At 39.8% G+C, this 15,131-nt stretch overlaps 1 protein-coding gene across 2 annotated transcripts; it reads left to right on the top strand.

Moving 5' to 3' along the window:
• The first annotated feature begins 5,501 nt into the window (after window positions 1-5,501).
• Window positions 5,502-8,872, top strand: LOC115799640 (inositol monophosphatase 1-like). Of its 2 annotated transcripts, none has more exons than XM_030756875.1 (9): window positions 5,502-5,560; window positions 5,947-6,028; window positions 6,213-6,352; window positions 6,467-6,571; window positions 6,721-6,766; window positions 6,855-6,963; window positions 7,586-7,694; window positions 8,401-8,552; window positions 8,712-8,872. In XM_030756875.1, the coding sequence occupies exons 2-9, from the start codon at window positions 5,966-5,968 to the stop codon at window positions 8,834-8,836; spliced, it is 849 nt and encodes a 282-aa protein (XP_030612735.1). In that variant the 5' UTR covers window positions 5,502-5,560; window positions 5,947-5,965; the 3' UTR covers window positions 8,837-8,872. The 2 variants fall into 2 exon arrangements, with proteins under 2 accessions (XP_030612735.1, XP_030612736.1); XM_030756876.1 differs by lacking the exon at window positions 5,502-5,560 and adding an exon at window positions 5,630-5,645.
• Window positions 8,873-15,131: the final 6,259 nt, after the last annotated feature.

Below are 15,131 nucleotides of genomic sequence, written 5' to 3' on the forward strand. Positions count from 1 at the left end.
AAACAGGTCAAATATTAAAATTATATTATTTTTATTCCAGAACACTTCCACCACTTACAACAGACATTTAGAATACAGTCAAATAAATATTAACACTTTAAAACATATAATTTGATCATTTCTGGAGCAGGCTTGTCATCAGTCTTCACGATCTCCATGAACAGCATCAGCATACCGATGCGAAGTTCCCATTCCCGGTGAAAAGGCTCTCGTGTTCCTTCCTGAGTAAAATACTTTTAATATCAGTATTACTGATTTGCACAGGAACAAATGAAACAACGAAATAAACCAAACATCAGCCGTTAGAGATAATCTGAGTGTATTATATCTGTGTTTAACTTCCACTCAGCAGTGAAAACCAGCAGTTTTGTGCCGGCAGTCTGGCGTCCTCCCCGCGTATAGCGACCGTCGTTCGGCCTGCGAGCAGACAGCTGTGGTTAGAGCAGGGGAACGGACATCTCCGAAAACATCGGAGCACATTTGAATTCAAGCAATATTTTGGTAAACTGAGGAGATATTTGATGTTTACACATCTACATTCTCGCATGAAAACACCATAAAAATCTGTTTTGTGTCACAGAAGCGGTAAAATTTCAAAATTTACTCACAGTTTTAGCCGCTCTATTCCGCCATTATTGGTTTTGAGTTTTGTTCGAAATGCATTCTGGGATAATTGGCTGCACCAAGTCCTCACAAGTCACCACCGATGCAGACTCGATAAAAGGGGCGGAGCGAGAACACATCCGGGTATTTTGAGCAAACTTAACCTTTATGCGTACTTAGGTTTGGAACAGTACTTGGGCTAAGAGTGATGACGTTTCACAAGTTCACGAGTACGGAAGTCCGCACAAGAACGCATATTGAGAAACTGCCTTTTTTTAAGCACTGGCAGCATGTCAGAAGAAAAATGTATTATTCCAATTGTACCACCAGGCTATAGTTTTCACCCACTCACCCATCTATTCATCCGCCCATCCATCCATCCATCCAACTAGTTATCCAACCACAATGAGTGTTGGTGCCCTTCTTAGCTGATGTTAGGAGAAAATTGGCATACGAGTGGCATGTCAGGACATAGTTTTCAACTACTTGCTCAGCATTTGGGCACATTTCTTAGTTTTCCAATATTTTGATTTAACTAAATATCAACCTGCTAACCTAAGCTGCACGCATGTGATACACTAAGATAGTAAACTCTTATTATGCATTAGCATCCTCAGGTTAGCATTAGCGCAAAGCATTGCTGTATTTTAGGTACATTCTCTCAGAGCTATCAGCACAGACTCATGCTAGTTTATCATCTCATGATGGATGAAAATGTACCATTTGGGTTTTGTGAAGCACTTTCAGTCACATTTATTTGGACAATAGAACATGCAATGCCAAGTCCACTTAGCAAATCCCTGTAGGAATAATGGCAGGTTGTTAGCAGACACCCCGCAGCCCTCCATCAGGAAGAATTTCCACTTGCTGCAATCTAAACCACTGGCCTCAAGCTTCCTACTGCTCTGCTGTACAGAGAAGGGAAATTGGAGCCAGCCCCCCTGCTGGCTGGCAAATTCCAATCAAGTGATGAAGAACAATGTTGATCTTGACATCCCTGACTGCAGATTTGATTCATAGCTTATTTTTCCTCACTTCAAAGCAAATCCTTAACAGTTCCAAAAGGTCCAGTTGGCAGCGTGAAATATATCTTAAAGTTTTAATCATCTAATTGTTGTCTTATGCTTTCCTGCTCTAAAGATGTTTCAGTGGTAACTCTTCTACTATGCTAACTTGAATATAGAAATTTGCTTATAAAAAAGTATCTCAATCTATGGAAATGCTAAAGTAGACCAAACTTATAATTTGATGCATTTTTGACTCTAGGAATGCTGCCAGTCAGTCCCCCCCACTGATGGAAATACAAAGTATTTTGTACAAGTGCTCCCAGCTCCCAGAAGAATACACCGGCTGCCTTTGGTAATCCTCTGAGTTTCACTCCTGTTGCACCATCAGCAGGTATATAAAAAAAAAAAAAAAAAACCCCTTACTATTTGACATATTTCCATAAGATGTGGTACATATATTCAGGATGCTATAGGATCAACTGAAATCATTTCCTTATTGGTATTATATTGGATGGATTAGCAGGCACCAGGTCTTAGGGCACAGACTTGCAAAAGGTCCCCCACAGGTCTTATAAAGAAGAAACACACTCAGGCTCAAGGAGATTTGTGTCTCATTGCAGTTTTAAGTACTTTTTTGTGTCATTGTTTTGTGACTTTTCAGTTCTGAAATTGAATTGCCACCAAGAAATGTTAAGTATCACTTCAAACAGAGGCTCTAGATCAGGGGCCTTTCACTCTTTGGGATGCTGGGTCTGTGCCTGGTAGGCAGTAATCCATCCATTGAGCATCATCATGAGGTAAAATTGCTAATTTGACCAAATTACCACAACACCAATTACATTTCCATGAGCCTCAGCTGTGTGTCGAGCTAGCACATTACTAAGATGGAAAACACGTTATAATTTTAACTGTGAGCATGCTGCTGTGCCGCAGCTACCGCCGAGCTCAGAGCCCCATTGTCCCCAAGTACAGCTGGAAGTCTTATTGATAGATCAAAAGGGGCTCGGTGACTTGATAAAGCCTCATCTTTCAGGGTGCACCGCTGACCTTCATGGCAGGCCTCAGTTACAGCTGTGATTCAAGGGAACCAAACATCCAAAACATCCATCATCCTGGATAAATTATTCATAACGGACCTGCCAGGGAGACAGCAGGACTGATGTATTTGTTTTGCTTGTCCTGTCACTTTCCTCTGCGTGTCTCCCAACATTTCTGAGAACATCTTATATTTAGTGCACAACGAGGACATCGGGGTGACAACTGCTCTCCTGCAGCTCCCAGTCAAACAACACTTTCAACAAATCCCACGATCCAACATACCATAGTGAACTGTTTTGATTCAACAGCCGTAGCAAATTTATAACTTTATTAAGGAGATGATGAAGCAGATTTAGCAAATGAAGTTTTGAAACATTTACCACTCATGTAATCATGACGAGTGCACCGGCAAAAAGCTGAAACAAACTGAACATACATTATGTTGCCAAAAGCATTCACTCAGCCATCCAGATCATTGAATTCAGGTGTTCCAGTCACTTCCATGGCCAAAGATGTATAAAACCAAGCATCTAAACATGCGGACTGCTTCTACAAACATTAGTGAAAGATTGGGTTGCTCTCAGGAGCTCAGTGAGTTCCAGCGTGGTACCGTGATAGGATGCCACCTGTGCAACAAGTCTAGTTGTTTAAACTGAAGCTGTTATAGCTGAAAAGGGTGGGCTGACATCATAGGCAGATGAGCAAATACTATTGGAAATACAGTGCATTTCAACACACATGAACCTAAGTTATGCAAGGTGTGGCAACATTAACCATTATGCTGTAACGTACTCTGGAAAAAACCATCGTACTTCACACAGACATATCACACAATCTAGAAGATTGCTATGTCACTGTAGTCCTGTTTAGTATATAGAAGGTCACTTCCCCAGGGTCAGGGGTTGTTGTCTTTAGATATAAATGAGCCACGTCTCCATTATCTTCACATCTTGAAATCACAAGACAGCTAGAGATTCAACACCCTGTCCTTGAGACATGCAAGATTTTAACTGAACAGTTTGTCTTGCAGCAAAGAATTGCTTCATGCGAGACCACTGTCAGAGTGAGAAGTATTATGATGACTTGGGAACAAAGTATTTTGTAATGCCTCAGGACCTGAGTGTAGGATGTATTTGAAAGATAGACAGAATTTGAATTATTTCATGTCTGGACCAAAACATTCAAGACTGGTTTTGCCAGATTTAAATGCCTTTTATTGGACATTTTCAGTGTGAGGTAGCTTTTGTGCCACCTGCAGTAACTGAGATATACATATTTTGATACATAAACACTGATCCATATGGATATCTGTTGTGTTTACTTCCACTCAGTTCACGGCTATATTGCAAAGACTATCCAACTTCCAGCAGGCACACTGAACAACAGACATGCACGCACACATAATCGAGACTGACTCACTAGGGGACCTTTCAAACTGTTTTCCACCAGTGGAATACAATAAAAGGACATAAAGAGAACGCTCAATAGCTGTGAAACTGCCAGGAAATATAAAACTAAGCCAAGCTTTGTTTGTCATGCCAAATAATGTGTTAAAATCCAAGTAAAAAAAAAAAGATTTTGAGCTCTAAAATTCTGTCATAATTTATAATATGATATCAACACTAAGAGTGGGAATTTTCTGGGATGCATTGTTCAGTATTCTGTTATGGCTCACAGAAATGTATGACAGCAGGTGTGTTTTCCTGTAGGACAGCCACAAAGAATTAGGGAGATACTTTTTAGGATAGATGCACTCACTACATGCAGAATGCACCATCCTGTTGTTGCAGGTTTGCCTGATTTGGGACGGAATCTTTTCATCCTCTGATTGCTGTGAAGAAGCACGTGAAGGCGGTGCTAGTACTTTTCCAACTTTGTCATGCCAGCCTTTTTTAGCTGGCTCATCTCTTCAATGAGGCAATTTAAAGTTAGGCTTTTCAGAAGAACTTGCAGTAGCATCTCGAGGCTACCCGACTCCACGGGGTAAGGCTTTCTTTTATTCTTCACATTACATTTTTCTTAATGGGGCATAGATTCTTGACAAAGCTTTCTCTGCTCAGACGCACATTAACAGCAGATCTAATCCATGCATAGCTCAGAGAACATATAGTAATATCTCAGGGCTCAGGGTGTTGAAAGATGGTGTCCTTAAGTAACATGCAATCCTCTCTGGAGGCATGCCGTCTGCAAATACTGAAATCACTTTAGCTGTGAGTGTGTTTAAATGTGACACGATTTATGTATCCCTAAGTGGATTACTAACTAATTTTCATTTATGATGGGGGATGATATGCCCAGTTCCTTTTTACAACCTTCTTTGCCGTATAAACTACTATAAAACTGACATTCTGATAAGCGGAGACTGCGAGCAATAGCCAGGACATTTTTCTTTTTTGAAGAAAAACCCAAAGCAATACCAACGAGAGAGTCAAAGCAGACAGGCAGCAATTTACATGTGCCAACTATAACTTTCTATTAAAAACCAAAAATTGATATCAGGTAGTCATATCTAATCTCAGCAGTCATTTAGAAAGACTCATATGATAAGCTTCGGCACAATATACATTGCACACTTGCTACACGTTTGGCTAATATTACTGAAAACTGAGCTCCACAGTCTGATGTGGCTGTGAAACAGCACTTTATATAGTGGATATAGTGGATTAAGCCATTCTGACACACTGAGGGAAAGACAAAGACAGGACCATTCAAAAACCTGCGATAACCACATAACCTGTCAGTATAGTGTTCCCCAGTAATAACTGAGAAGAATTTATTATTTTTATGAATCACTGAACCACTGCTGTCAAATAAATAATAACACAATTCAAATTTGAAAGTGTTTACCCTCCACTTAATGCCAGAGTAACGTGGCGCAGTCCAGTTGGCAATCAGCACCATTTAAGATTCAGGTGATGCAATGCAGCTGAGGTAGCAGCTGGGATTTTTCCAACACAGTTCAACACGTAGTGCTGGCAGGAAGCCATCAGAAACTTGGTAACTCAAAGAGGTTGGGTTGTTTGAAAAGAGTGATTTACTTAAGTGTGTGAAGTCCCAATTCAGAAGTTGTGCTTTTAAGAAGTTGGGCACAGATCTCAATTGGTGTAATTTTTTTTATGGAATGTTGTGCTAAATGAAGATGCAGAGAGATTTGGCACAATGTATTTAATTGTGGTGGGTTCCATCTTAGGATGGAAAAAAAAAAAAAAACATGTATGTTGCATTGTTTAGTTGTGGCTTCTGGATGATTTAATCTTTTTGGGCCGTAACAATTTTACAGGCTGCGTTTCTTTTACAGACTCCCCTTAGCGAGCAGAATGGAGGATCCTTGGCAAAAGGCGTATGACTTTGCTGTTGCAGTGGCAAGAAAAGCTGGAGCGGTATGTTTTGACATTCCAGAAATTCCACGTTAAGATGCATACTGTGCTTAGGATAACATTAAACATCCACTTTTCTTGGGAATGTTGAGATGGAGATTTTAAAAACGTGAAACTGGCCATAACCCAGACGGTCTTAAAAGAGTTAAAGGTGGACTGAAGAGGTGCCAACATTTCATTTAATTAGGAGATCAGGAAAGCTGGAGAGAGTGAAATAAGAGTCATGACAAAGAGCTCCACTGTGGATCTTGTCACCAAGACTGATGAGAGGGTGGAGAAAATTATCATTTCGTCTCTTAAAGAGGAATTTGGAGAAGATGCACACTGGTGAGTTATGCATGCTCACCATCACCTACATATGTGTGTTGTATGTAATAAATTGACACACTTGCTGTCACATTTGGGTATTCCTCACGATCCACTGCTCCTTCTGTTCTGCAGTTTCATTGGGGAGGAGTCAGTTGCCAAAGGGGAGCCGTGTGTCTTGTCCGACAAGCCTACGTGGATCATAGACCCAGTGGATGGCACCACAAACTTTGTACATGGGTAACTTTTTGTTATGGCAAACCCAGTGGTCCAAGGAGCAACTAAGAAAACCAAAAAAAAAAACTTCTCCTTTGAACTGCTGAAAGATGACTTGTTTAAACTGTCTTTTGCATAAATCTTTTCTGACTATGCAATGAAACTGCTTACAGATTCCCATTTGTGGCTGTGTCTATAGCCTTTGCTGTCAATAAGGAGGTACGTCAAATGAAACAAATTAGATTTAAAAAAAAAAAAAAAAATCTAATCCAAAGATGTGTGCAAACTTGAAAATTCTGTGTTTCAGGTAGAGTTTGGTGTGGTATACAGCTGCTTGGAGGACAAGATGTATAAAGCAAGAAAGGGGAAGGGCGCTTTCTGTGATGATGAACCCATTCAGGTGTCTGATATGAAAGGTACAATGTCCCCATGACACATGGTTTGGTCTATTGGGTTTTGTAAAACTGGCAAATACCATTTCATGAATGGCCATATCAAACTCCTACTCTGCAGTAACATGATAGACTTCTTCAGTGTAATCTTATTTACTGATACCCATTCTGTCCTGCCCACGCTGTTTCTATGGGTGCTCTATTTTATTTAGCAAATAACTATAACAATCATAATGATTAATGAAGGATGCTTTAGTGATTCTATAATTGGGGGTACATTTCATACCAACTAAGTCACGGGGTCAGTGGTGACACAGCTGACAGACTTCTCAAACATGTGAATAATTTAATAGAGTTTTCAAAAACACCTTTCACAAGTGTTAATGATATTTGAACAAGTAATGAAAATGACATACAAAAATGTGTCAATTTGAATGGCAAATGGTGCGAAAAGCAAATTCTCATGTTTTCTGCAAAAAGTGGTGGAACCTGTTAAATTCAAATTTAAAAATGTGGCCCAATCTAAAACTGATCTGAAATGAATAATAACATTGATAAATGCAACATGAAATGTACCAATAATGCACTTGGAGTAAAGTGGAAACTTGATCTTTGATAATAATCTTTTTACTTGATGTCATTGCAGACATTAACAAGTCAATTATCATTTCTGAGCATGGAACTGATAGAAGCCCAGAAAAAGTAACCAAGATCTTCTCCACCATGCAAAAGATCCTCTGCATCCCTGTGCATGGGTAAGTGTGCCTGCACTGTACCTAAAAGCCACAATCCATTACCACAGGGATTTTTGCAGCCACAGCTCAACAAGTAACTACCTCTAAAAAGTTGTATGTATATTCATCAAAATAACAGGAAAAAGCTTAAAATGCTGTCAAGTAAGGTAACAGGCTCATAGCTTTTACTATATGCAGATCAATCCAGCCTGCTCTCATTAGGTGTAAAATACTCAAGTTTTTGTCTTGGCAGCTGGTATATAAACAAAGTGTCCTTTGTCTGTCTCATATGGAGGAAATGGGATTATTTTTGAAGGGTTATATTAAGCAGAACTATCATCTTTATCCGAACATAACCAGCTAGTCAAAGTAAATGGTAACAAAAGGTGTATGCCGGAGGATGCCTTATCTGACACCAGCAGTAATGAGTTTAAGACCAAATCATTAAAAATGACATATGATGAAATGGCCTTAGCTCAACAAATGTACTTGCTGTCTTCCCCTTATCTGTAAAGTGTGTTTTTTGTACCATAATTCAGTGTGTTCCACGTTACAAGTTAATGAGTGACAAATGGCTCTACATCCAAATATGTTAATAGTTGGAACTGAATTGGCAGTGAGGTCCAATTTGCTTCTGCTGACCAGTGTGGTGCGGCATCTTCCTCGCTGCTTCTGTAATTCCCATTGTCCCTCTACATTCATTTTTCTGTCTGATCTTTCCTGACAGGCTACGTGGGTCAGGAACAGCTGCTACCAACATGTGTCTGGTGGCGACCGGGGCTGTTGAGGCTTTCTTTGAGATTGGGATCCACTGCTGGGACATTGCTGCTGGTGTGATCATAGTCAAAGAAGCTGGAGGCATCCTCCTGGATGTTGATGGTTCGTGTGTTTGGAAATCTTCACAAAACAGCTGATCATGTAGCATTTGTGCTCAGAAACAAGAGTTATTGAATATCATGGATAAAGCTGTATTTGCTCGTTGAAAACACTGACTGCAGGAGAAGCCCTTCTTAATAAAGGCTTTGTTTGACAATTTAGGGGGACCGTTCGATCTGATGTCTCGGAGGATGGTTTCGGCAAACAATGAGCTTATTGCTAAACGGATCATCAAGGAAATAGAAATATTCCCAGTGGGGAGGGATGATGCTCCAGCAGAGAAGTGAGAAGACTCTTAAAGGCAGTTTACACTGAATTTCAGCTCCACTGCAAAATGAGAACAATAAAAGCTTTCAGTTTTGTCTGAATAAAGTCTTTGCTCTACTCAGTTGTCTCAATGTGAGTTGAATGGCTGCATATTTGGCATAAGTTGGTCACTTTAACAAAGAGTGAAATGGGTATAATTTTGTATACCTGCACAGTTTGCCTCAGGCTCACAATGTGTATAATTATAACAATATATGATGGCAGTCTAGCCTTAAAACAGAAGGTTTATTGGCTAGATTTCCAGTCATCCAGATCATTGATGTTTATCTGCAGTACCAGTATGATGAAATGGATGAATTTCATATAAGGTTCTTATCACTGGAGAAAATACAGTGACTGGAGTCACTTGATGGACACTGATCCAGTTGAGTGTCATAATTAATGTGGTTAACTCTACTTCTGTTCCCACAACTTATTCCTCATATTAATGTTCACCACTAGAGGTCAATAATGCATTAGGAATTCAGTGGGATCTGCAAGAAGATTTTTTTTTTCTCCCTCCCCTGTAGCTGCTGCATTTCTTAAAATAAAGGATGTTTCTGTTCTCTGGTTTAAGAACTGACAACATTCTCCAAAGTGTCTTTAAACATGTACCTTGTCCACTCTCTGTGCAGAGAAGTTGCCCAACTCGTCATTTTTAATATCATTTCTGCGCTCATGCCCCTGATTTGTAAATCATTTTTGCTTCACAATGAACCTGAAAAGAAAAAGGTAGAGGAGCAAGCTGAGAGTGAAAAGAAGCACGAATGGAGCAACAAGACAAACAGCGGGAACAGCAGCAACAATAACAGCAGGAGGGTTGGGTAGGGAGCGCTAAGCTGAAGGGTCCATGAATGTGTTTACACTGCTGACTTTGAATAATAAATAACCGCGGTTATTGTGTGTAATTATGCTCCGTACACATCTGCCACTGCTGTATTGTAAGATGAAATATGCGACTGAACAGAGGAGACGTTCGTCAGTCAAATGGCAAAATCCATTTCGATTCCACTTTTCACCATCTGATGTGTAATACAAGGCTTTTTTTAAACATGGGGGAGAATAGAGAGGGATTATGTGCTGCAATGGAGGCTTGCAGATAATAGTTGCAAATACAGTACATCTTAACATTTACTTGAACTTGCCTGAAGTGCCAGATGGCTGGAAATTGCCTAGTAGGACAATACAGTAAATGCCACAGAGGTCAGAGAGCGCCCCACAAGCTCATAAAAGTCAATTTAGCATATTTACTTGAAACTATCTGCTCTTTCTGTATCTTGTAAAGCGACCTTATTTCATAATCCGGGACCATTAGGGTTATTGATGATTAAGCTGTTTTACATCTGCTTTGTGTGCCACAAGATCTGATGCATTATACAGTGTTGATCTTTACAGAATGTATAAAACGCAGCCAAAACCTCACATAATATGTGAATGAAATTTTGTTTATCAATGTCTTGTAATTCACAGTGTGATCATATCCCATCTCGATAAGTTGATACTGAATTTTTTTCTACAAAAGCATAGTATTGCATAGAGTAAAGCTTTGTTTCCATTCATTCATTAGAAATTAATACACCAGCAACAGAACAATTATAAGCATGTTCTATTGTAGGTCATAAGGGGTTAAAAACATCCTTAGGTCTGCTAATAGCTACAGAGACTGTGTGATGTGGTTCTCAGATCACTAACTGTAGTTTAGCCAGTTGTTTGTGTAAAATCATGCACCTCAGAAAACTGCAACTGTGATCGTCTAGACGGGATTGTGATCTGGACAGTGACCATTCCAAACAAAAAAAAAAAATGGAGTGCAACATAAATATTGTGCTGTCAGAGATGGAAACTGTGCTGGGAAAGCACAATCTAAAGAGTAATGGATGCGCCCAAATGACCATATGGATTACTTTACATCTGCTGTGATATTGCCAAGATTTCAATAGCCAAGTGAGAGTAGTGTCAGCATCTAAAGAGCGGTGAAAATGAGTGCTTGACCCCAAAAATACCTTTCAAATGTACACTGATAACACACACACACACACACACACGCGCACAAAATTAAGACAGATGAGAGGAAAGAAACATGGACCCAAACAGACTCTAAGGAAATGAAGCCTCATTCTTTCACACAAGTGGGTTAGAGTGAATAGCCATCTGCTGATATGCTGCTCATGCACAAAGCTTGCGTCCATTACCTTTTTACATATGTCAGATATTGCAGTCAGAAATCCCTACAAATTTGAAATGGAAAGGCAGTCAAGAAAATGGATGGATGGACTTCAAAACTCCTCTTATTACCCCTACATTTTTCTCTGTGGCAGATGTTTTTGGAGTCTCTGCTAGACAAATGCACTGCAGCTGACTGTGTGTGTATGTGTGTGTGTGTGTGTGTGTGTGTGTGTGTGTGTGTGGGGGGGGGGGGGGGGGGGGGGGGCACCAACACAAACATGAAGCACTCCTCTTATCAGGCCATCTTCACAGTTATGCTCAAAAATATATGTAGAAATGAATTTGGACCATTAGTGTAGAAGATACTGTAGACAGAAGGTTTTGGCTGGTTCTTTAAGGTTTGAGGGTGTTGCATGTGTCTTGAACTCCTCCCATAATAAATGCCATATTAATTTTTTGCAAAGCACTGGAGCTTGGCTGGCAGTTACAGTTAGATATTTTCATTATTAGGAAGTCATCACTACTCTGTCATTATTAGTTAAAAAACAAGTTAGTGTGTGTCTTTTATTCTCTCTCTCTCTCTGCTTTCTCCTCTTTCTCCTCACCCCCAGTCGGTCGCGGTGGATGGCTGCCCCTCCCTGAGCCTTGTTCTGCTGGAGGTTTCTTCCTTTTAAAAGGGAGTTTTTTCCAACCCCACTGCTCACAGGGGGTCGTCTGATTGCTGGGGTTTCTTTCTAGTATAGTCTAGTAGGGTCTTTACCTTACAATAAAAAAGCACCTTGAGGTGACTGTTGTTGTGGATTGGCACTGTATAAACAAAACTGAATTGAATTTAATTGGTTTCCATAAGGTTAAGAGGTTGTTCTAAATTGGCTGTAGGTGTGAATGCTAGTACCCTTGGGCCCTCCTTTGGGCATCTGGGATAAGTTCCATCCATCCACAGGATAAAACAGGCATAGAGACTGGATGGATCAGGGGTGGATGGATGGATGTTTGCAGCTGCCTCTGCATGCATCATGATGACAAGCAAATAGGTAGCGAGTTTACAGACCTTCCATCATTTTTTGGTATGCTATCCATTTTTAGTGCTCCATTAGGAAAGGATCTTTGTGCAGATGGTTATAAAGAGGTCTAGTTGCCAAGAAAAGAAAAAGAAAAGGGGAACTGGATGATGCAGGAGCTTCTCATTTGTCCATGAAGTCACTGTTAAGTGGCAACAACAAGCAATTTTTGATAGAGACGTGGAGGAAAAGAAAGCACGGTGTTATTCATACTGTAAGTGCAGACAGTGTCAGAATCTAAACAGTTTCAAGTTAAGTGCACCAGTCATTTCAAGATTTTTTTTTTTTTTCTTGTCAGGCAAGATCAGGAAACACTTGAGGTAAAATTATACAAACAGGTTTTCTTTCTTTTTCAAAGGCAAAGACGAAATCATCCAATCTGTGGAAATTATACATGATGAAACAGACTGTAATAGAATCTTGAGTGTGTCCTGTGTATTTTACACTGCAATCAATAGTGCTGTGAGAGAACGAAATATAAAACAACCGTCCAAGATGACACTACTACTTGATTTACTAATTTCTCGCAGTTAATGTCTCGAAATGTGTTAGCGAGTGCAGTGAAAATTAAACTCACAGAAAAAGGGAGAGCATCACAAGAAGAAAAGCCTTGAGATTTCCAGTAAGAGTCCACCTTTTCTGGTTCAGTAGAGCCAGAAACAAAGCTGGCTGCATGAGATTGAGCCTGTAAGTCCTGAGGGTCCAGCATATAAAACCACAGTAAACAACAACAGCCCTGATCAAAATGGAAAAGACAGGAACCCTTTAATTTATTCTTGTTACCATTATCTGTCATCATTAGGTAATAGAGGCCTGTGGTTGCTTTAAATGCATGACAAAAATAAATACACAGCACTGTACATCCTGTACAGTACAGCTCGGCTCTGGCTTGGTGATATGCATGGGTTATTATGCACAGTAAGCTCTACTTTCATTCCTGCCTCCATCTATGCCTCTTCTTCCTACTTTTTGTCAGTCAGTATAAGTCATGTTATGCAAAACATCTGAAGCAAAGCCAAAGAAATTAGCTTGTCCTGGCCGGCAGCCATATTGACTTGGGGGCTCCCAGTCCCAGTTGTTTTTGATGCACTATTACGCTAATATAAAAGTTGAGATACACTTCACCAAAGCATGTGCTGAACTTATGCTGTCTATCTAGGGCAGATCGATGTTCATAACCTTCCTTGAGGAAATGAGGGAAGGGTCTGGACACTGTAATGAAATCTGAATCTGAAAGTTTTATGAGATGGAACGTGTGAGCGGTGTCTATCAAAAGCTGCTAAAAAGTGGTGAATCAATATGGATATTAACATCAAATACACACACAGCTATAGACAAAATCAATGGCGATAATCCTAAGTAATAGCCCTCGAAGCCGTTCGTTTTTACATTTATTTTTACGGATTTTTTGTCCCTGCGAGGTTCCCTTGACATATTAATTGCTTGCCTAAGTGCTCTATTTTCTGAGCACTTTGATTAATCTTCTTTGTCTTGTCTGTCCATCGTTATTGATCCATTAAACACGTTTAATCTTTGCTTTTTTAAACCACAGGTTTAATTATATCTGCCGGTGATGTACTTTTCATCCTTCCTCACTGGCCACTTGTCCCCTGTCCTCATGTGTTACAGTCCAAGGAGTTTTTTAGTGCAAACACAGCAGTATGTGCATGGCCCCAGCAAGCTACCCTCCTCCAGCAGCGCGATACCTAGCAATACCCCGGTCTATTGCAACTGGCTTCTCGGTGTCATTCAAGATGTTTGAGATGTGAGAATGGGGAATCAATACCTCTGCCTGATGCTTGTGTAGGCGTTAGCAATTAACACTTAACGCCTCAGATCGGTGGCAGATGGATCAAACTGCAGTGGGGCAATGTTTCTTATTCGTTGCTGATTTGACAAATAGCCATGCAAAACCTGCCTCACCTCGCACTTTGGCACTTTAAATCGTGGAGAAGTGGTGGATGGAAGTTTTGAACTCTGGATGGTAAAGTTAAAGGAGGAAATGTGATATTCAGTATTTTGTTTGTTTGTTTGTTTTTGTTATTGTGAAAAAGGCTTGAAAATTGTGTTAATCTTATGAGAGCAGTTTATAAACATGACTTCAAGGCAGCGTTTAAAAGATCTGCACAAGAAAATGATGGACCCCAGAGAGGTTCTTTCTACCATACCAAAAAAAAAAAGGAAAAAAAAAGTGAGTTTTCATTTCTGTGATTGGTTTTGACAATACTTTTTTATGAGGCTCAAAACAGCCCTCAACAATTGCACTTTTACTCCTGTTAGAGTAATATTTGCTAACAGTGTGCGGGTCTGCTTCAAGAATTATTTAACCTGTCTTCTTTCCTGTCTAAAAAAACAGGAAAGAAGACTCTTTCATAGGAGCGAGTTGGCTCGGCACTGAGAGCCAAAGGAAGCCTGAGGAAGGCAATCACAAGTTTCTAACCTCCCATTCTTCCCTCATATCTTTTGTGCTTAAGTTATTCTTAACCAAAAGATGATTTACCTTGAGAATAATAAGAAACCTTGACCAGTCAGAGTCGGTGAATTGTTTTGTCTTCATTATTTATTATCTATGTATTTTCTTTTTGTTTTTTTCCCCTCTTCCCGCTCACTACATATGTCAGGCAGATAAACCCACTGCACCGATGACTGCACACAAAGCAGCTTATTTTATCCTGCTGTAAATGCATGCTGTGGGACTATTGCCCAAGAAATACACTATCATATTCAATTTTACAAATGTTGGCTAAAAAAGAATGCTCTTTTAGAAAATTTTATAGCTTTTTGTGATATGCATATGATACATACCGTTCAATATGAGTATAAAATATCAACAAGAGAGACTAGATGTAAACCTCAAATCTTGCTTCCCGGGATTTAGAAATGTTACAAAAATGAACACACTGCACGTTATAAATTTGGCTAAATGTTTTTGCAAAACTTCAAAGTGTCATATAAACCAGAATTGTTAACCTTTCTTCCCTTCAGTAAATCCGTGTTCCAGTTTCAAGACAAGAGATTTTTCTCCAGGCATGCTTGGAAATAATAAGCA

The sequence above is a fragment of the Archocentrus centrarchus genome, chromosome 20 (assembly GCF_007364275.1).
Source record: "Archocentrus centrarchus isolate MPI-CPG fArcCen1 chromosome 20, fArcCen1, whole genome shotgun sequence".
Taxonomy (NCBI): Eukaryota; Metazoa; Chordata; class Actinopteri; order Cichliformes; family Cichlidae; genus Archocentrus; species Archocentrus centrarchus.